Source organism: Chiloscyllium plagiosum, unplaced genomic scaffold (genome assembly GCF_037043375.1).
Source record: "Chiloscyllium plagiosum isolate Xiang-an unplaced genomic scaffold, Cpla_swu_hap1 HiC_scaffold_6, whole genome shotgun sequence".
Taxonomy (NCBI): domain Eukaryota; kingdom Metazoa; phylum Chordata; class Chondrichthyes; order Orectolobiformes; family Hemiscylliidae; genus Chiloscyllium; species Chiloscyllium plagiosum.
Genome location: NW_028270144.1, coordinates 2040896 through 2063600, shown reverse-complemented (window position 1 = coordinate 2063600; position 22705 = coordinate 2040896). Strand labels below are relative to the sequence as shown.

Sequence of the window (22705 nt, the reverse complement as noted above, 5' to 3'; positions counted from 1 at the left end):
GACTCCTACCATTCAGGGTGGAGTGGTTTATGGAGCATTTTTCTCCAGCTGGTTGCTTCTTGTCTACAATCATTCATGCTGGGTGTGGCAGGACTGCATTGTTGATTTGATCTGTTAATGATGGTATTGCTTAGTTCTGATGGTAACATACTATTTCTGCTGTTTCGCCTGCATGGATTCTTGTGTTGTAGCTTCACCATGTGGGCAGCTCACATTTAGAAATGTCACAGGCTGCTCCTGGTCTGCCTTTCTACATAACTCTCTGTACCAGGCTTATTGTTAATCTTAAAACAAATAAGAAAAAATGTCATGAGATTATAGATTGTGACGGAAGACAATTTTTCTCCTTTTGATTGTGTGCAGGACCTCATGGATGCCTGTTTTTCAGCTACTAGATCATCGTGTATGATTTTTAGAATAATGTACACTCAAAAAATAGGACATCAATGGACTTTTAAGGCAAATGTTCTGATTAGCACAGTGATCTCTGTTTCTGCTAGATAAACTCCCATTTTGCAAATCCTTCAGATGTCAGTCAGTGCAGGAAATTGTGGAGGGAGCCTTGCAAAAGTCTGTGCAGAAGTCATGCTCCCTTTTTACAGCAGCACCTGTGGTATTCCAATAAGTAAGTGTCTCAAAGCTTCCCAGTATGATATTGAGATTGTATGAATGAATTGGTGGGTAAATGGATAAATGTATAGGTGTGTCAGTAGCTGGGATGGCTGGGTAAATGGGTAAGCAGTTGACTAGCAAGATTGAGTCAAGAAGGAGATGGGGCAGTGGCTGTTTTACAAGCAAGTCAGACAAGTTCTGGACTGGGGAATTGGGGGGTCAATTGTATTGATACCCAAGAGTTATATTACGGTTTTTCTGTCTAACATTTTTTTGGATAACTATTCAGTTAAGGAAGTTGGAATTGTCTGAAGTTTTTTAAACTAATACAGACTAGTGCCTTTTTCAGAGGGTCTTAGACAACAGGGGCCCTGGCTAACAGAAGTTCAAGTCCCTGGCAACTCCCAGCAGAGACTGGAAATCTTGAGTCAATATTAAACTCTTCCAAAACAGACATCCAAGAAACTGTCATACTAACATTATCCTTAAACTTATAGATCAACAAACAACTCCTTTGGGACCTGATTTTCTATTTTGTACTTCTCTCATCTACAATACGGGGGATGAGTTAGTGGATTGTTAGGTTGTAGTTACAAGAAGGAATTACACAATTTGATAGAAGTTGCAATATTAAGGAAAATACGTTTAAAATTAGACAAAATATCAAAAATTAAACAGCAATCACATATCAATTAATATTCAAAACTGAGTTTGTATAATTTAGCAAATATATTACAAAGTACACTAGAAATGAGGTTACAATCATAACACAAATTTGATCATTCAAAATCTGGTAAGCAGGATCAATATTTTGATTCTTACTACAACGTTGTAACAAAATAAATCCAAGCTTACATGTTTCAATATGCATGTACATGTAAATTTGATGTTTTTGGCTGTGCCACAATATTCAACTATAATGGTTACATCTATAATAAAATAGAAGTCTTTTTTAACAAAGCATATTGAAGGATATATTTAATTTCAGTGTGTGATTATAAAAATTAAACTTTTTCATGAATGCACATATTAGCCTGTTTCACAAAATATATTTCAGAGACTTTTACTCTTTAGTACACCATTCTATCAGCCAAAAAACTTTTGAATTAGTTTCTAGTATGTCAAGGTAATTATTTCTTTGTTACTGCTAGGTTTACAGTTCAAAGATTTTGGAGTGTTTGTGATCACAGGAGAGAACCAGCTATTTGAATTTAACTTCGTTTTACTATTTTGAACAACCATTGATATTGCATATGGCAGTTCTTGATAGTTTTATACTGACAGAGAGAGAGAGAGAGATTGAAAGAGAGATAGAAAGTGAGAGTGAGAGAGAGAAAGAGAAAGAACATGAGAAAGATAGAGAGAGAGAGAGAGATACACCACACAAAAAGACACAGGTGTCAGGACAAGGACAGGGAAAAGAATCTGCAGTCATGTTATTCAACCTCCATGTGCTTTTTTCCAAAATTAAAGCTAAAAAGTTTGCAATTTTTCCTAGCAATATTTCTGATTCATCCAGATGTCAATGTCAACAGTCATTCCTTATTGTATATTATTTGCAAGAAAAAAAAATCAAAACCTATTAGAAGAGATTGTTGTCTCTCAAAACTATGATTAATAACCATTATTTTCTTTCCAACAGAACAATTAGCATTATAAAGTGTTTCAAACAGATACCAACCAGAGTAAAAAAAAATCCCTTTTAAAAACAGCTTCTCTGTATTACTCAATTGGCTTTCATGTCTTTGAATGGACTGTCATCTCCAGTTTCCCAACCTGATTGCTATTCAGTAATTGTACTGGAAATATCAACGTTTGGTGTCAGATAAGAACAATGGTTCAATATGATGGTCCCATAATGCTCACATGTTAACACTAACTCCCTCACATGGTTTGTAAATAAGCATAGATCACATTGATGAGATACAGGAAGGCAACTTGTGCTCACTGAATTTCAATGCAGCCAGCATTTATAGCATCTACTGAAGTAAGCAAAAACTGGAGACAAAATTGTTGGAAAAATATTATTTGCAAATTCCGAAACATCTTCATGGTCACTGGTCACACCAGTTAGTAAGATAACAGGGAAGTTGATAACTCTCAATGTTATTTATCCACAGCAGTATAGCAATTTCATACAAGAGGCAAATGTGTTGTTAAGTTCAAATATCCAAGCGTCGTTGTCTGCAAAGCCTTTAGCTCTACATAAACAGTAGCTTGTTCTCTGCTTCACTGTTGAAATGCATAGAATAGTGTGAGGCTGAAATATTTCCATGATAAATGCAAACTAAACACATCTGCAGAAAGTTAGATCTTGTTAGACTAAACAGTCTATGTTTAAGATTGTTTTTAAATGTTAGTTACTTCCATTCAATCTGTCTGATGCCCTATGAAAAATTTAAAAACCTAAACATCCAGGAACAAGTCTAACAAGTGGCTGACATCACCTGCATAGCAAATTATAGTCCACTATGTATTTTGATGCTAGTGTCAGGACGATAAGGTTTTGTTGTTGATCTGTGAGAGGGTGCCAGAAGTGTTAAGTTTCTTAGAGAGGAATGAATAAGGTAATTGATCAAATGGACAAATCGCCTTGCTTGGATCAAATTTAATATGCAATGTTGCACATAATTCTGAACACCAAATCTCTATACGATTTTGTTCTTATTTTCTCAAGGCTATGACTATGTTTACTAGTTACTAATTTGATCAGTCAAGGAAACAAATGTAAGTGAGACTGTGACAATCTCTGCAAGTTGGAAACTGTTTGCAAGATCCTCACTCCTTATTGTTTCTTTGGAATAGCCACAATTATGTCTATCAGTTCTTCATTTATGATACTATATTTAAACTAATCATTGTACTTGTGCAAGAAAAACAAAGTCTGCATTATCCTTAAGTCACATGTGAAAATTATTTCCTGTCCTCTGCCTAACCTGAGGAACAAACACAGAAGGAACTACATATAAGAAAATATTTTACTGTCTTATTGATCAGATAGATTTTTCAGACACCTTTTAGTTGATATTTTCAATGGGGATACAGAGAAATATGATAGTAGACACTTCTAGTTCTTAGTATTAATAATGAGTTGAAGGGTTAATTAGAACGGGCAGAAATGTGAAGTTGAAGCTAAGGTGAGATCAACCACGATTGTATTAAAACGACAGAGCTTTGCTTATTCCTGCTCTTAGTTTTCATGTTCTTACGGTAGTTAAAAGTTAACAAAGTTAACTTTACTACCTTTAGTCATTGAGGTAATAACTTTCGAAAAGTGAAATTGGTTTGAGCTAAAGTGCATTGTAAACCTAAAAAAATTTTTTCAAAGTTTTCACCTCAAAATAAAGTCCACACTATACAATAAGTTGGAAGTAGAATTTCATGGTCATCAGCTGGTCTTGTTTCTTCAGTATTTTCTTTGAAATTGTCCGTAATTATCAGGAGTAAGGCTCCGATCCTTCTGTGTGCCACAAAGAGCTTGTCCTGGTTTGGTACTTGAGCTGGAAACACCATTTGATATGACCTAGAAAACAACAGACAAGGATATTCACTGTACCATACAGTCATAGAGTCGTACTGTATGGAACTCACCCTTCGGTCAACCAGTTCATGTCGAGGAGAAAGTGAGGACTGCAGATGCTGGAGATCAGAGCTGAAAATGTGTTACTGGAAAAGCGCAGCAGGTCAGGCAGCATCCAAGGAACAGGAGAATCGACGTTTCGGGCAGGGGCTTATGCCCGAAACGTCGATTCTCCTGTTCCTTGGATGCTGCCTGACCTGCTGCGCTTTTCCAGCAACACATTTTCAGCTCATGTCTAATATAATCCCAATCTAAACCAGTCCCTCCTGCCTGCTCCTGCCCCAAATCCCTCCAAACCCTTCCTGTTCATGTGTTTATCTAAATATGTTCTAAATGTTATAATTGTACCCACATCCACCACTTCTTCAGGAAATCCATTCCACACACAAATCACACTCTGTGTAAAATATTTACCTCTCGTGTTTTTTTAAAAATCTTTACCCCTCATCTTAAAATTGTGCCCCCATGTCTTGAAATCCCTCCTCGGAAAAAGACAACTACCATTAACTCTATCTATACCTCTCATTATTTTATACACTTCTTTCAACCTCCTATGTTCCAGTGAAAAATGTCTCAGCCTATCCTGTCTCTCTTTATAACTCAAACATTTCATACCTGGCAATATCCTGACAAATCTCTTCTGAAACCTCTCCAGCTTGATTATTCCTATAACTGGGTGACCAGAACTGGTAACACTATTCCAGAAGAGGCCTCATCAATGTCCTGTACAACCTTAATATGACTTTCCAACTCCTATACTTAAAGGACTGAGCAATGAAGGCAAGCATGCCATATGCCTTTTTAAGCATCCTGTCAATATGTGACGCAAACTTAAAGAATTATGTACCTGCACCCCTAGGTCCATCTGTTCTACAACACTTCCCAAGACAATACCATTAATTATATAAGCCCTACACTTGTCTGTTATATGAAAATGCAATATTTCACATTTATCATTGTAAATGAATAAACAATGTGCTGGATGATAATGAGCTATACTACTATATTCAGGGCAGCAGATTGGAAGAAGTTATTTCTGCTAGTTGGAAAATCTAGGACTAGGAGTGGAGTCAAAAAACTACAACCAAGTAACTCATTATCTGGCTTTGCAGCATCTTTAAATACAGGTGAGGTGCCAGAGGACTGGAGGGTTGCTCACATTGTTGCCCTGTAAAACATAGAAGAATACAGCGCAGTAGAATACATAGAAGAATACAGTGCAGTACAGGCCCTTCGGCCCTCGATGTTGCGCCGATCCAAGCCCACCTAACCTATACTAACCCACTATCCTCCATATGCCTATCCAATGCCCGCTTAAATGCCCATAATGAGGGAGAGTCCACCACTGCTACTGGCAGGGCATTCCATGAACTCACGACTCGCTGAGTAAAGAACCTACCCCTAACATCTGTCCTATACCTACCCCCCCTTAATTTAAAGCTATGCCCCCTTTAAAAGAAGGGTAGTAGGGATATTCCAATAACTACAGACCAGTGAGTCTGACGTCAGTGGTGGGAAAGTTGCTGGAGAAGGTACCAAAGGATAAAATCTATTTATATTTGGAAAAGAATGGGCTTATCAGTGATAAGCAACATGGTTTTGTGCAGGGGAGATCGTGCCTTACCAACTTAATAGAGTTCTTTGAGGAAGTGATCAAGTTGATAAATGAAGGAAGGGCTGTAGATGTCATATACATGGACTTTAGTAAGGCATTTGATAAGGTTCCCCATTGTAGACTAATGGAGAAAGTGAAGTCACATGGTGTGCAGGGTGTTCTAGCTAGGTGGATAAAGAACTGGTTGAGCAACAGGAGACAGAGAGTAGTAGTTGAAGGGAGTTTCTCAAAATGGAGAAAGGTGACCAGTGGTGTTCCACAGGGATCAGTGTTGGGGCTACTGTTGTTTGTGATATACATAAATGATCTGGAAGAGGGCACTGTTGGTCTGATCAGTAAATTTGCAGGTGACATGAAGATTGGTGGAGTAGCAGAAAGCATAAGGGACTGTCAAAGAATACAGGAGGCTATAGATACACTGGAGAGTTGGGTGGAGAAGTGGTAGATGGTGTTCAATTCAGGCAAATGTGAGGTGATGCATTTTGGGAAGTCTAATTCTAGAGCAAATTATACAGCAAATGGAAGAGTCTTGGGAAAAGTTGATGAGCAGAGAGATCTGGGAGTTCAAGTCCATTGTACCCTGAAGGTTGCTGCACAGGTGGATAGAGTGGTCAAGAAGGCATATGGTATGCTTGCCTTCATCAGACGGGGTATTGAGTATAAGAGCTGGCAGGTTATGTTAAAATTGTACATGACATTGGTTCGGCTGCATTTAGAATACTGCGTTTAGAGTTCTGGTCACCATATTACCAAAAGGATGTGGATGTTTTGGAGAGGATGCAGAGAAGGTTGACGAGGATGTTGCCTGTAAGGAAGGTGCTAGCTATGAAGAGAGGTTGAGTAGGTTAGGCTTGTTTTCATTAGAGAAAAGGAGATTGAGGGGGGACCTGATTGAGGTCTACAAAATCATCAAGGGCATAGACAGGGTGCGTAGAGATAAGCTTTTTCCCTAGGGTGAAGGATTCAATAATGAGAGGTCACGCTTTCAAGGTGAGAGGTGAAAAGTTTAAGGGGGATACACGCGGCAAGTACTTCACACATAGGGTGGCGGGCATCTGGAATGTTTTGCCAGCAGAGGTATTAGGGCCAGGCATGGTAGATTCAGTCAAGGAGCATCTGGACAGATGCATGAGTAGGTGGGGAGCAGAGGGATACAGACGCTTAGGAATTGGGCGATAGGTTTAGATAGAGGATTTGGGTCGGCTCAGGCTTGGAGGGCCGAAGGGCTTGTTCCTGGGCTGTTAGTTTTCTTTGTTCTTTGTTTTATTTTATGAACTGAGAGAATTGGTACAACTGTGATATTAAAGTATAAAATTGAAATGTGGATAAGTGAGGAAAGTGTTGCATCTAAAAATAAAAGTGACTACAGGAAAACTAAAGTATTGTTACTCGGTTGTCCAGCTCTTTTCCACTGCATCATTTTCCCATCATTGTTACTCCCATTAAAAATAAATCTAACCACATTATAATTTGGCTCAATGACTAGGTAAAGTGCAAAGAAACCATCCAGTACAGCTAATTTGACCCAGATACATGTGATGGTGATGCTTCATAGAACTAGATACAATAATAGCACCTGGAAAATTAGCCTTTGAAGGCATTTGGAAGAAATGATCTGCAGTTAGAGAAACACTTTACTCACAAAAGGAGATGGAATTTGTAGCAGGCCATTCGATGGACTTGTCTGGACTATTTCTTTGATATCTAAATTATGTTGCAGAAGAAAAGCAGTTTTAAAATTTTTAAAAAATATTTCAGCATGGATTTTCTATAAGTAATCAAGCATCAATGTAAGCTAAACTAATATTTTGAGATTATAATGAGCATTACAAAGAGATCTGGGTGTTCTTGTACACCAGTCAATGAAGGTAAGCATGCAGGTACAGCAGGTAGTGAAGAAGGCTAATAACATGCTGGCCTTCATAACAAGAGGGATTGAGTATAGAAGCAAAGAGGTTCTTCTGCAGCTGTACAGGGCCCTGGTGAGACCGCACCTGGAGTACTGTGTGCAGTTCTGGTCTCCAAATTTGAGGAAAGACATTCTGGCTATTGAGGGAGTGCAGCGTAGGTTCATGAGGTCAATTCCTAGAATGGCGGGACTACCTTACGCTGAAAGACTGGAGCGACTGGGCTTGTATACCCTTGAGTTTAGAAGACTGAGAAGGGATCTGGTTGAGATATATAAGATTATTAAAGGATTGGACACTGTGGAAACAGGAAACATGTTTCCACTGATGGGTGAGTCCCGAACCAGAGGACACAGTTTAAAAATATGAGGTAGACCATTTAGGACAGAGATGAGGAGAAACTTCTTCACCCAGAGAGTGGTGCCTGTGTGGAATGCTCTGCCCCAGAAGGCAGTGGAGGCCCAGTCTCTGGATTCATTTAAGAAAGAGTTGGACAGAGCTCTCAAGGATAGTGGAATCAAGGGTTATGGAGATAAGGCAGGAACAGGATACTGATTAGGAATGATCAGCCATGATCATATTGAATGGTGGTGCAGGCTCGAAGGGCAGAATGGCCTGCTCCTGTACCTATTGTCTATTAATTATCAGGTGTGGTTACCTGAATACCATAATTTATGCCTATGATCCCACCTCAACCCCAATATTCCCATCACTACCACAGCTCCACTTTTGCCTCAAAGTCCTGGAGGAACAACTCAGAAATTGAATACATGGACTTCCCAGTAGCACAGTGAATACATGTACCATATTACTCAGTAGCATCCTTACACAGGACTCAACACATTAACGCAATGGCTACAAGAGCAGGTCAGAGGCTAGGAATAAGGAGGCTAGTAACTCACCTCCTTACTCCCCAAAGCTTGTCCACCATCTACAAGGCACAAATCAGGAGTGTGATGGAATACTCTTCACTTGCCTGGATGGGTGCAGCTCCAACAACACTCAAGAAGTTTGCTGCCATCCCTTGATTGGCACCACATCCACTTCCTCCACCACCAATTTTCAGTAGCAGCAGTGTGTATTATCTACAATGTTCACTGCAGAAATTCACCAAAGATCCTTAGACAGCGCCCTCCAAACCCACAATCACTTCCATCTAGAAAGACAAGGGCAGCAGATACATGGGAACACCACTCACCATCCTGACTTGGAAATATAATGCTGCTCCTACAGTGTCAATGGGTCAAAATTCTTGAATTCCCTCCCTAATGCCATTGTGGGTGAATCCACAGCAAGTGGGCTGCAGTGGTTCAAGAAAGGCAGCTCACCACCACCTTCTCAAGGGCATCTATGGACAGGCAATAAATGCTGGCCAGTCAGCAACACCCACATCCCACAAAATGGATAAATAGAAAAAAGTACATCAGGGTGTTCCACATGTCAAATGTTAGGATAGGTAGGCTAGTCTCAGACAAAGCATAAGTTCTGTAAAAATGGTAATCCTCACCTCATTTGGGTTGGCAATGTGGGGCAAATTGATTAGAGCTCTCAATTTTGATGGCCATTCAAAGATGGACATTGAGAATGGTCAGGATTAGAATGGCTTAAATACATTTCATTGATGAAAATCTTGGTAACATACAACTTCAGGTGACAACCCCAGCCAGTGTTATAGCCTTCAAAGCAGGAGGGTTAAAATAAACAAGTATTTCAGCTGCTGTGTCAGTAACATGTATTGTTTTTTGCATGATTCATTGAAAATAACATTTGTTAAATCTATATTCCCTATCATTTCACCATAACCAATTGAATTCCATATAGACACCAGGAATTTTGGGACAGTCTTATGATCTTTCTATTCCAGTATTGGTCCTTAATCAAGGTGCACTTGATCAATGTGGATAAAATTAATGTAAGCCTCATCATAGTATAAGCAATTCATTCTTCCTTTTCAGATAACCCAATTAACTTCCACACTAACAAGTCTCAAGAGGAAATCCTAGCCAATTTGGTAATTTAAGTTTAAGGTTTAACTCTAAGTTCAATGCTGAATGAATGGGCTAAATATAGTAATTAGGCAAAGTTCATAAGGACTACCATTAATATCTTTGAGGAGAAAGTGAGGTCTGCAGATGCTGGAGATCAGAGCTGGAAATGTGTTGCTGGAAAAGCGCAGCAGGTCAGGCAGCATCCAGGGAACAGGAGAATCGACGTTTCGGGCATAAGCCTGAAGAAGGGCTTATGCCCGAAACGTCGATTCTCCTGTTCCCTGGATGCTGCCTGACCTGCTGCGCTTTTCCAGCAACACATTTCTACCATTAATATCTGTCAATATTAATACATAGGTTTATCTCCATTATAGAGATTCTGGATGTATGAGTCCCTGTTCTCTTCATTTCTCACACTATTCACTATATCCCCATAAACTACTTGAACCTCAGTAATTCTTTCTCTAAAATTATCCACCTCCAACTGCATTTATTAACTTTAAATCATTATATTGATTACATATAGCTTGGGCAAGGTGATGAGGCAGACCTTCATAACTACCACTGTCTTTAACGGGAGCTGATGGTGTCATTCTACATCACACACTAGCTATCTGATGACCCCACAACTATATGCAGTGGCATCCCTATTTCTCAGCAGGACAGAGATTACTGACTAACTTGCCTGTCAATAGAGTCATTCAAAAGATAATTATGCAGTTTTTAAAGAAAAGAAGAACAATGTGCATGCTTGTGGGGATGAAGCAGGAAAATAGCACTAAATAGCTGTCTGTTCCAGGCATGGCGAGCTGTATGGCCTCCGCCTCTGTTGTAACAGTTCGGTGACTCTGTGGTCCCCTCTCCAGACAAGCACTGCTGTAAATGACTGGAAGCAAATATCAATAAGGTTGAATGCTAAGCCATTGTGCAAGGATTTGGATCTGATCACTGAAAGCTGACAAGATAAGTTTTGAGTTTTAAGTTAATAAATGCAGTTGGAGGTCGATAATTTTAGATAAAGAATTACAGAGGTTCAAGTAGTTTATGGGGATATAGTGAACAGTGTGGGAAATGAAGAGAACACAGACTCATACATCCAGAATGTAGAAAGGATCCTCCAATCTTGAATTTGAAGATATAGTGAAATGATGTTATGGACGGATTGGATGATGAAGATTTTAAATTCAAAGGGCTGAGAGAGACTGCTTCATTAATTTTAATTGTATGTTAAAGCGCAACTAATTGCTATGCTATCTATAAATATTTATTATAATGATAATTGACATTTTACAGCAAAGTCAGTCAACAAAGTCTATTTAAAAACAGCCTCTACAAACTACAGTGACCAGAACCTATCATCAAAATGATTGTTATGTCTCCCAATCAAAGCAGGATGACTTTTTCCATTTAAATGCGCTGAGTGCATGACAATTACATCTCCAAATCATGAGTGAATGACAGTTACATCTCCAAATCATGAGTGAATGACAATTACATCTCCAAATCATGAGTGAATGACAGTTACATCTCCAAATCATGAGTGAATGACAGTTACGTAAAACAAGCTAATACATTTTGTGGCAAAATATCACAAATGGGATAGTTACAGATAAACTGTGTGTGAAATCAATTCCAGTCACTTTCAATAATGCAATCTCCAGATGGAATTAACAGGGGATCTTTCCAAAAATCTCCACTCTGATAGCTGATTGGTTGTGCCAAAGCTGAAGGAGCTGGGGCAATTATACTGGACATGCAGAGAAAAGCTCCAGCTCATGTTACTGCAAGTTTCATACACAAGCTTTAAACAACAGCATGCATCCACAATATTGGGAAACAGCATTAAAAAAAATTAACAAAAATATCTCATCAAAGTTCAAACAATTTTGGGAACTTTAACTCATTACACCTTAATTTAGGTTTGAGTTGTATATGTGTGAGTGCAAAAATTTTAACTGAAGAGTTCCTGGATTAATTTACTTACACTGCAATCTTTGATTGAGACGGTCTAATGACTGAAGGAGCTGTTGTTCTTCAAATGATAGTGCACTGAGACCTAATTGTTGAACTTTGTTTTGAAGAAAACTGTATCGTTGAGTCTCTATTTTCTCCATCGCCGAAAGGATGTCACTGTCTAGAGCAGATGTTTCCACCATGTTTTCTGCCAGCATAAATTGTTCAGTGCTTTGTGAAACTGCTGAGAAGATAACAGAAAAACAATTAATCTGTTAGGCTTTTTAAATTCTAGCTTTCATACTACCAAGTACTTTTAAACAACGTGCTCAGATGTATTACAACTCCTCTGGATCAGATGGGATTTAAACCCAGGACCTTCTGGATCAGAGGTAGCGCCACTACTCTGCATCATGAAAATACCTAGCTTTCATGCTACTAATACATAAGTTGAAAGTTAGGAAACCTGGTCACAAATGACAGTTAAACAGAAGATTAGTGTAAAGTGGTACTTTAAATTCCTTTACTAAGCAAAACTTTAAATAGAAATTTAACTTTATAATTGTTTATTAATCTTGTAAACAAACGGCTTGTAAAGGAGGAAGCAAGACCTGGTCAATCAGTCCAGTCCAGTTCAGCACGGGCAGTGCAATACCCTTTCTTTAACCTCCTTCCTGACATTTTCAAGTTAAAAGTGATTCGCTTGTACTTCTTTCAATCTGGTATACTGCATTTGCTGTTCACAATGTTTATAATGGTGAGACAAAGCACAGATTCAGTGATCATTTTGTGGAACAACTCCATTTATTCCCCAAGCACAACCCTGGGCTTGTCATTTTAAATTCTTAGCACCAATCTGAATGACCTCTCTCCTCAGCAACCCAAACAAATATCTTCCCCTTTTTGCTCTTACTTGATCTCTTAACTCACAGTCAATATATCCTGCCTTTGCACTTGCTTAAAATCTGTTACACTGATAGGTCTTTCAATTAAAAGACTTTCTAATATTAACATGATTTTTTTCTCTTTACAGATGCTGGTCGACTTACTGAGTATTTCCAATGTTTCCTGATTTTATTTAATGTTATATTTAATCCTAGTCTCTATCTTCTATCTCATAACCAATTATCAAGCCTTACCACAAGTTCAATTCCATTCACAAATGATAACATTTGTGGATAACTTAATCAAATCTCATCTGAAATATACAGACACAAAATCTACAGCTGTTTCTTTATCCATAATCAGTGAACACCTCAAAATATTAATAAACTATTCATATTTGATCTACCCATTACAAATCCAAGCACTGTTGAAATCACTAAAATAAGCACACAAATCTTAAAGGAATGAACGCGAAACTTCAAAACCCACATTAAAGTAATAGTGCATTGAATTTTTAAAAAATAGTATTTTAGATTTACTTGCTGGACAGAAAGAAGAACAGTCAGTTCCCTTCCACTAAATAAAGCTAGTTTTTGATTGGTCAGATAAACCAATGTGTAGACAATACCAGACACTATATCTATGAAACATTATTATCTTTGTACTTGTAAGCACTCAGAGTGTGTGGTATCAGTGAAAGAATGCAAATGTTCAAAATAGTCTGCACTTGATAAGCCAACATCTGTTTTCTTTTTGCAAAATATAAATGGCACCTTCTTCAGTGTTTTGAGCAGCATTTATTGTTAGGACTGGATCAAAAGTACTTGGAAATGGACTAATCTGGATGTTCTGTAAAACAAAATTAATTTATAACATCAGTAAATTATGGTAGAAACTAAAGTAACAGTAATTGTATCAAATTACCAGCAATTTTATTCAATAAGATTCTCTTTCATAAATCTTTCAAATAGTTAATGTTGATGAGCTACCAGAGAATTCAAAAATGACTACAACAACTATAATTAATTTACTTTTTAGACTATGGAGATTATGTGGCTTCTCATATTGCACCCAATTCAGTTTTTAATCTAATTGTTTTAAATATATTACTGATGTAGTTTTGCACTGCATTGTGAATGTTGTAAAGGGCATCAGAGGATATAATTATATGTGCAGCAGAAAATTTAAAGAACAAAATAATTCCACCAATAGTTCAAAGGCTTCTGTGAATCCACTTTGGTTAGGGTCGCAAAAGTATTTAAGTTATGCATCTCTCTATGTGCAGATTATTTTCATCTCCTCAGCTGTTTTGTCTCTCTTATTGCAAATCATGAAATGGCTTTAGAGATACAGGAACTACTGTTGTGGAGTTGAGGTTTGGCAGCAGGTGTGGAAGTGGCCAAGTAATACTTGGGCACAGTGGGTTGGCATTTCTTGCGTGATTACATGATTGCCAGTACTTTACAAATGCATACATGAGATAACAGTGAATTTTGTAGCAGAATTGGGCAGGAGGTCAGGGTAAGCATTCTGGATATTTACAGGATACACAGACAGGCAGTAATTTTCCTTAGATCTCAAGCACCACCTGTGCTCTTAGTATGAACACTTACAGCAAAAGATTCTGGCCTTTCCACCTTTAACCAGCTAGACCTCCACCCTTGGCCAGTTCTTTGCCCTATGTCTATTGAACTGCAGTCATCTCTCTGGTCATCTCCCATGTAACCTAAGACCACTGCTATCTCAATCATGGCATGGATGAATGCTCCCGAAAAGGACAAAGCAGTGGGTACTCATTCCAAAGTTCACAAATATGGCTACTTCCCCTGGTGAAGCCACTTACATGCAATCATTAATCTGAAAGCATGTATTTCTTGTCCATTGGGAACTTAGAAGTGGAACTAAATTCTGATGAACTGGCGTGTTAATGACCATGTAAGACACTGATGTTTCCTGTTGGTAAGCTCAGTGCACCTTGACAGGTCAGAAAACCTCACTACAAACTTTCATCCTGCCATTGGCCCTTTGCCCAATTAAAATCTCTTTGCTTCCTCCTCCAGAAAGCAGGACGATATTCCATCTGTGGTGATGGTATTGGCTTTATATCTTGATCACATATATCTTTACATCTTTGATTTCTTACCATACTCCTCTAGCACCTCCTTGCAACACCTCACCCTAATTAATCTCTCATTTAATATTCTTATGCTCTATTGTCCTCCAATAGAGCAGCTTGAGTTTCTCCCCAAGATGTCCTTCCTCTTTTCCTTGATTTTTGTCCTGTCTGAGTTCTTCTCCTCCATGATTTCAATTTCCTTCATATGTTATCTTGTCCTTCCTCCTTTAAGTTCATTACACTTCAATAAAGGCAAAATGCTGTGGATGCTAGAAATCTGAAGCAAACACAGAGAATGGATTTGGATGTGAGCTTAAGAGGTATAGTTAGTAAGTTTGCAGATGACACCAAAATTGGAGGTGTAGTGGACAGCAAAGAAGGTTGCCTCGGATTACAACGGGCCAATGGGCTGAGGAGGGGCAGATGGAGTTTAATTCAGATAAATGCGAGGTGTTGCATTTCGGGAAATCAAATCTTAGCAGGACTTATATCTTAATGGTAAGGTCCTGAGGAGTGTTGCTGAACAAAGAGACCTTGGAGTGCAGGTACATAGCTCCTTGAAAGTAAAGTTGCAGGTAGATAGGATAGTAAAGAAGGTGTTTGGTATGCTTTCTTTTATTGGTCAGAGTATTGAGTACAGGAGTTTGGAGGTCATGTTGCGGGTGCACAGGAAGTTGGTTAGGTCACTGTTGGATTATTGCATGCAATTCTGGTCTCCTTCCTATTGGAAGGATGTTGTGAAACTTACATGGGTTCAGAAACGATTTATAAGGATGTTGCCAGGGTTGGGGGATTTGAGCTACTGGGAGAGGTTGAATAGGCTGGGGCTGTATTCCCTGGAGTGTCGGAGGCTGAGGGGTGACCTCATAGAGGTTTATAAAATCATGAGGGGCATGAATAAGGTAAATACACAAGGTCTTTTCCCTGGGAAGGGGGAGTCCATAAATAAAGCGAATAGGTTTAGGGTGAGAGGGGAAAGATATAAAAGAGACCTAAGGGGCAACGTTTTCACACAGAGAGTTGTGCATGTGTGGAATGGGCTGCCAGAGGAAGTGGTGGAGGCTGGTACAATTGCAACATTTAAAAGGCATTTGGATGGGTATATGAATAGGAAGGGTTTGGAGGGTGATAGCAGGTGGGCCTAGATTGGATTGGGTTATCTGGTTAGCATGGATGATTTGGACCGAAGGGTCTGTCTCCATGCTGTACATCTCTATGACTCTATCTGGCAGCATCTGTGGAGAGAAAAACTGAAGAACAGTCACAGTAGACACTATTTCTCACTCCACGGATACTGCCAGACCTGCTGAGTTTCTCCAGCTTTCTCTGTGTTTGTTTCATTACACACTTCAATCCTCCCAAATAATTACTTCCACATTAAGTTATGATCATACCCACAACTCATTTCCAATGGACTCTCTAATCCCATGTATGTTTTACTCCTTTGAATTCCAGTCACTCCCTGGCACAGCACATATCAATGTATGCTCACTTCCATCCAAGGATCACAAACTTCAGCATATCATAAAATCACTACAGCATGGGAAAAGGCCATTCAGCCCATCAATCCACTGATGCCTGTAAAAGAGCATCCCACCCACACCCAAACTCCCACCCCATTGTTGTAACTCTGCATTTTTCATGGCTAGCCCACCTAGCCTGCATATCCGTGGACAATGCAGGGCAATTTACCATAGCCAATCTATCTAAACTGCATATCTTTGGATTGATCTGATCTGATTAGTACCAAGTGTAGCTGACTATTGGCAAACCTGACAGGACTGCATCAGGTTCCAACAGCCTCAATCCTCCTTTAAAACTGACTTGAGGTTTAATTAGCTAAATTTCTCAAGGAGGCCCCAGAATTCAATGTGGTGGACTAAAACTCATATTTATACTTAGTCAGTCTTGCTGACATTTGGGGTTCTTTCAATTTATTAACAGCACATCTTTATTTGGTTAAAATTATATCCAATACTAAATTCGGTTGTTTCCATCATTGTGAACTCTTATAAATTATTTATTTGATGCAGCTTTCTGTTATTTAGTCAAAGCAGCATTAAATTCATTCATTTTATGGAACAGCATAGTGATAAAGTTGTTGGTCTAGTCCCAATGAGCCAAATAAGGTTCTGGAGACAGGAGTTAAAATACTTGAAGGTAGCTAGGGGAAGTTAATTTTGGAAATGAATCCGTTGAATGAAATACTTATTTCATTAATAGAGTTCATGCAACAACCAGATTGTGATAAAATCCATCTGGTTCATTAATGTCCTTTTGGAGAGAAAATCTTCTGTCTTTACCTGGTCTGACCAACGTGTTACTACAGAAGCACAGCAATGTGACTGACACTTAAATCCCAATTGAAATGGTCTGCTAAGCCATTTAGACAATGAAAACAAAACTCAGATTGAAATGTTGAAACAGAATGAAACCAGAGTACATTCGATAAACCAGAGTAAACAATCCAAACAACAAACGCAGACCCTAGGAGGGCCACTGTACAAATACCTGGGAATTTACAGCATCAATCATAGAATGGTAACAGTACAGAAGGAGACTATTTGACTCACGATGTCTCTGCCAGAGCTATTCAATTAGTCCCATCTCAGTCTTTAACAGACTACATAACTGAGCCTCCACAGTCCCCAGGACAGATTCATTGCCCTCTGAGTGACGAACTATCCCCTGGTCTCAGTTTTAAAGGGTCTGCCCTTATTTGGAGAACTATGTCTCCCAGTTCTAGATCCTTGGCCATCCTGCATCTTTCCTGCTCGTCCATGTAGGAATTTTGTATCAAACACTGAGAATGCTGAAGAAACGACTCTTTGTGTGGAGTTTGCATATTCTCCATGTGTCTGCATGGGTTTCCTCCGGGTGCTCCGGTTTCTTCTCACAATCCAAAAATGTGCAGGTTAGGTGAATTGGCCATGCTAAATTGCCCGTAGTGTAGGGGAATGGGTCTGGGTGGGTTACGCTTCGGCGGGTCGGTATGGACTTGTTGGGCCGAATGGCCTGTTTCCACACTGTAAGTAATCTAATCTAACTTGAGAGGCCCGATGGGAAGGCAGGAGTAGACTTTAAAAACTTACCTCAGGAGTTCAGCGTTCTTCATTTTCTCAGCATAAGTTGCAGTGGGAGGAGCGACAGCAAGAATCAGAGGCCCAACAGAAGGTAGGAGTAAAGTTTAAAATCTTACCTCATGCTCAGGCAGAGCTCACGCTGAGCAGGAGTGGACAAGGGACTACTAGGTAAGTGAGGCTTTATAGTTGGGCGGTTACTTTACCCGAAACACTACTCGGTAAGTATCTCCCACCCATCCTCCTCCTCTAACCCCAAAAACAGGTTCGGTGTGTCAGCATTGATAAGGTGACTAGTCTTTTTTTCCCTCTCTTTTAGTTTGTTAGTATGCCCATTAGGAATTCAGAACAGTGGGAATGGAGATTAGGGCAGCTGAGTGTTCCTCCTGCAGAATGTGGAAGGCAAGGGTCACCACGAGTGTCCTTACCAACTTCATCTGCGGGAAATGCAACCAACTCCAGGTCCTTGAAAACAGCGTTAGGGAACTGGATGAACTTCTGATCATTTGGAAGACTGAGGGGGTTATTAAGAGGAGTTACAGGGAGGTCGTCTCACCTCACATACAAGAAAATGGCAGGTGGGTTACTGTCAGGGGACGGAAAGGGAACTGGCAGGCAGTGCAGGGATCCTCTGTGGCCATTCCCCTCAACAATAAGTATACCGTTTTGGATACCGTTGAGGGAGATGACTTACCAGGGGTAAGCGATGGGGCACAAGTCTCTGGTACAGAGTCTGTCCCTGTTGCTCAGAAGGGAATGGGGGAGAGGAGCAGAGCATTAGTTATTGGGGACTCCATAGTTAGGGGGACAGATAGGAGGTACTGTTGGAATGAGAGAGACTCATGGTTTGTGTGTTGCCTCCCAGGTGCAAGGATTCGTCGCTCTGATCGTGTTTTCGGGATCCTTGCTGGGGAGAGGGAGCAACCCCAACTCGTGGTCCACAAAGGCACCAACGACATAGATAGGAAGAGAAGTGGGGATTTAAGGTAGAAATTCAGGGAGCTAGCATGGAAGCTTAGAGCTAGAACAAATAGAGTTGTTATCTCTGGTTTGTTACGTGCCACGTGCTAGCGAGGCGAGGAATAGGGAGAGAGAGGAGTTGAACATGTGGCTGCAGGGATGGTGCAGGAGGGAAGGTTTCGGATACCTGGATAATTGGGGCTCATTCTGGGGAAGGTGGGACATCTACAAACAGGATGGTCTTCACCTGAACAAGAGGGGTACCAATATCCTGAGGGGAAATTTCCTAATGGTCTTCGGGTGGGTTTAAACAAATTCAGCAGGGGGGTGGGAATCGAAGTTGCAGTTCGAGTATCGAGAAGGTTGAAAGTAGGGAGGTCTAAAGTAAAGTTTGCAAGACGCCACTGGCAAGCAGGAAGTTGGCTTGAAGTGTGTCTATTTCAACGCTCGGAGCATCTGGAATAAGGTAGTTGAACTTGCAGCATGGGTTGCTACCTGGGAATTTGATGTTGTGGCCATTTCAGAGACATGGATAGAACAGGGACAGGGATTGTTGTTGCGGGTTCTGGGACTTAGGTGCTTCAGTAAGAACAGAGAAGATGGTAAAAGAGGTGGGGGTGTGACATTGTTAGTCAAGGACACAATTACAACTGTAGAAAGGACGTTCGAGGATTCCTCTACTGAGGCTGAGATTAGAAACAGGAAAGGAGCGGTCACCCTGTTGGGAGTTTTCTATAGGCCTCCAAATAGTTCCAGAGATGTAGAGGAAAGGACAGCAAAAATGATTCTCGATAGCAGAGCGAGTAACAGGATAGTTGTTATGAGGACTTCAACTTCCCAAATATTGGCTGGAAATACTATGGTTAAAGTACTTTAGATGGGTCAGTTTTTGTCCAATGTGTGCAGGAGGGTTTTCTGACACAGTATGTAGACAGGCCAACAAGGGGTGAGGCCACATTGGATTTGGTACTGGGTAATGAAACCGGTCAGGTGTTAGATTTGGAGGTAGGTGAGCAATTTGGTGATAGTGACCACAATTCAGTTATGTTTACTTTAATGATGGAAAGGGATGGGTATATACTAGAAGGCAACAGCTATTGCCAGGGGAAAGGCAATTACGATGTAATTAGACAAGATTTAGGATGGGGAAGGAAACTGCAGGGAATGGGCACAATAGAAATGTGGAATTTATTCAAGGAATAGCTAGTGGGTGTCTGACAGGGAGAATGTTGTCGAGCGCAGGAGCCATGGTTTACTAAGGAAGTTGAATCTCTTGTCAAGAGGAAGAAGGAGGCTTATGTTAGGATGAGATGTGAAGGCTAAGTTAGGGCGCTTGAGAGTTACAAGGTAGCTTGGAAAGACCTAAAGAGAGAGCTAAGACGAACGAGGAGGGGACATCAGAAGTTGTTGGTGGATAGGACCAGGGAAAACCCTAAAGCTTTCTATAGGTATAAAAGAGATAAAAGAATGACTAGGGAAAGATTAGGACCAATCAAGTATAGTAGTGGGAAGTTGTGCATGGCGTCAGAGGAGATAGGGGAAGCACTAAATTAATATTTTTCATCAGTATTCACACTGGAAGAAGTATTAATGTTATTGAGATTAATACTGAGAAACAGGCTGCTAGACAAGATGGGTTTGAGTTTCACAAGGAGGAGGTGTTAGAAATTCTCGGAAGTGTGAAAATAGATAAGTCCCCTGGGCTGGATGGGGTCTATCCTAGGATTCCCTAAGAAGCCAGGGAGCAGATTGCTGAGCCTTTGGCTTTGATTTTTATGTCGTCATTGCTTACAGGAATAGTGTCAGAAGACTGGAAGATAGCAAATGTTGTCCTCTTGTTCAAGAAGGGGAGTAGAGACAACCCTGGTAATTATAGACCAGTAAGCCTTACTTTGGTTGTGGGTAAAGTGTTGGAAAAGTTTGTAAGAGATAGAATTTATAATCATCTAGAAAGGAAAAAGTTGATCAGGGATAGTCAACATGGTTTCGTGAAGGGTAGGTAGTGTCTCACAAACAAAGAACAAAGAACATTTATAGCCAAGGAACAGGCCCTTCGGCCTTCCAAGCCTGAGATGATCCAATTCCACTGTCTAAACCTATCGCCCAATTCCTAAGCATCTGTATCCCTCTGCTACCCACCTACTCATGCATCTGTCCAGATGCTCCTTGAATGAAGCTACCGTGCCTGGCCCTAATACCTCTGCTGGCAAAACATTCCAAGTGCCCACCACCCTCTGTGTGAATTACTTGCTGCGTGTATCCTCCTTAAACTTTTCACCTCTCACCTTGAAAAGCGTGACCTCTCATTATTGAATCTTTCACCTTGGGGAAAGCTTATCTCTATGCACTCTGTCTATGCCCTTGATGATTTTGTAGACCTCAATCAGGTCCCCCCTCAATCTCCTTTTCTCTAATGAAAACAAGCCTAACCTACTCAACCTCTCTTCATAGCTAGCACCTTCCTTACAGGCAACATCCTCGTCAACCTTCTCTGCATCCTCTCCAAAACATCCACATCCTTTTGGTAATATGGTGACCAGAACTCTAAACGCAGTATTCTAAATGCAGCCGAACCAATGTCATGTACAATTTTAACATAACCTGCCAGCTCTTATACTCAATACCCCGTCTGATGAAGGCAAGCATACCATATGCCTTCTTGACCACTCTATCCACCTGTGCAGCAACCTTCAGGGTACAATGGACTTGAACTCCCAGATCTCTCTGCTCATCAACTTTTCCCAAGACTCTTCCATTTGCTGTATAATTTGTTCTAGAATTAGACTTCCCAAAATGCACCACCTCACATTTGCCTGGATTGAACTCCATCTGCCACTTCTCCGCCCAACTCTCCAGTCTATCTATAGCCTCCTGTATTCTTTGACAGTCCCCTATGCTTTCTGCTACTCCACCAATCTTCGTGTCATCTGCAAACTTACTGATCACACTAATAATGCTCTCTTCCAGATCATTTATGTATATCAGAGAGAAAAGTGGCCCCAGCACTGACCCCTGTGGAACACCACTGGTCATCTTTCTCCAGTTCGAGAAACTCCCTTCAACTACTACTCTCTGTTTCCTGTTGTTCAACCAGTTCTTTATCCACCTAGCTGGAACACCCTGCACACCATGTGACTTCATCTTCTCCATTAGTCTACAATGGGGAACCTTATCAAACGCTTTACTGAAGTCCATGTATATGACATCTACAGCCCTTCCTTCATCTATCAACTTGGTCACTTCCTCAAAGAACTCTATTAAGTTGGTAAGGCATGATCTCCCCCGCACAAAACCATGTTGCCTATCACTGATAAGTCCATTCTTTTCCAAATATAAATAGATTTTATCCCTCACTACCTTCTCCAGCAACTTTCCCACCAAGCTCACTGATCTGGAGTTACCTGGAATATCCCTACTACCCTTTTTATACAGGAGACAACATGAGCAACCCTCCAGTCCTCCGGCACCTCACCTGTGTATAAGGATGTTACAAAGATAGAGATGTGGAAGCTTTGGAAAGGGTTCAGAGGAGATTTACTAAGATGTTGCCGAGTATGGAGGGAAGGTCTTACGAGGAAAGATTGAGGGACTTGAGGCTGTTTTCGTTCAAGAGAAGGTTGAGAGGTGACTTAATTGAGATCTACAAGATAATCAGAGGGTTAGATCAGGTGGACACTGAGAGCCTTTTTCCGAGGATGGTGATGGCTAACACGAGGGGGCATAGCTTCAAATGTAGGGGTGATAGATATAGGACAGATTTCAGAGGTAGTTTCTTTATTCAGAGAGTAGTAGGGACGTGGAACGCACTGCCTGCAACAGTTGTAGACTTGCCAACTTTATCGGCATTTAAATAGTCATCAAGTAGGCATATGGACGAGAATGAAAAGTGTAGGCTAGATTGGCTTCAGATTGGTTTCACAGGGCGGCTCAACGTCATGGGCTGAAGGGACTGTAGTGAACTGTAATGTTCTATGTTCTATGTAAACTCAGCAGATCTGGAAGCATGTCA

The 22705-nt window shown here is 40.4% G+C and overlaps 1 protein-coding gene across 7 annotated transcripts in view; it reads right to left on the bottom strand.

The window, feature by feature from the left end:
• Window positions 1-1304: 1304 nt before the first annotated feature.
• Window positions 1305-22705, bottom strand: part of cep126 (centrosomal protein 126) — a 121019-nt gene continuing 99618 nt past the window's right edge. For 3 of the 7 annotated variants that reach the window (XM_087987828.1, XM_087987830.1, XM_087987832.1), the window contains 4 exons: window positions 13314-13389; window positions 11687-11899; window positions 7450-7511; window positions 1305-4135 (listed from right to left, as the gene is read on the bottom strand). In XM_087987828.1, the coding sequence (XP_087843954.1) occupies window positions 4019-4135; window positions 7450-7511; window positions 11687-11899; window positions 13314-13389 (468 nt within the window). In that variant the 3' untranslated portion in view covers window positions 1305-4018. Of the gene's footprint in view, window positions 4136-7449; window positions 7512-11686; window positions 11900-13313; window positions 13390-22705 lie in introns of those variants that run through there. The other 4 variants (XM_087987829.1, XM_087987831.1, XM_087987833.1 and 1 more) reach the window with 4 other exon arrangements.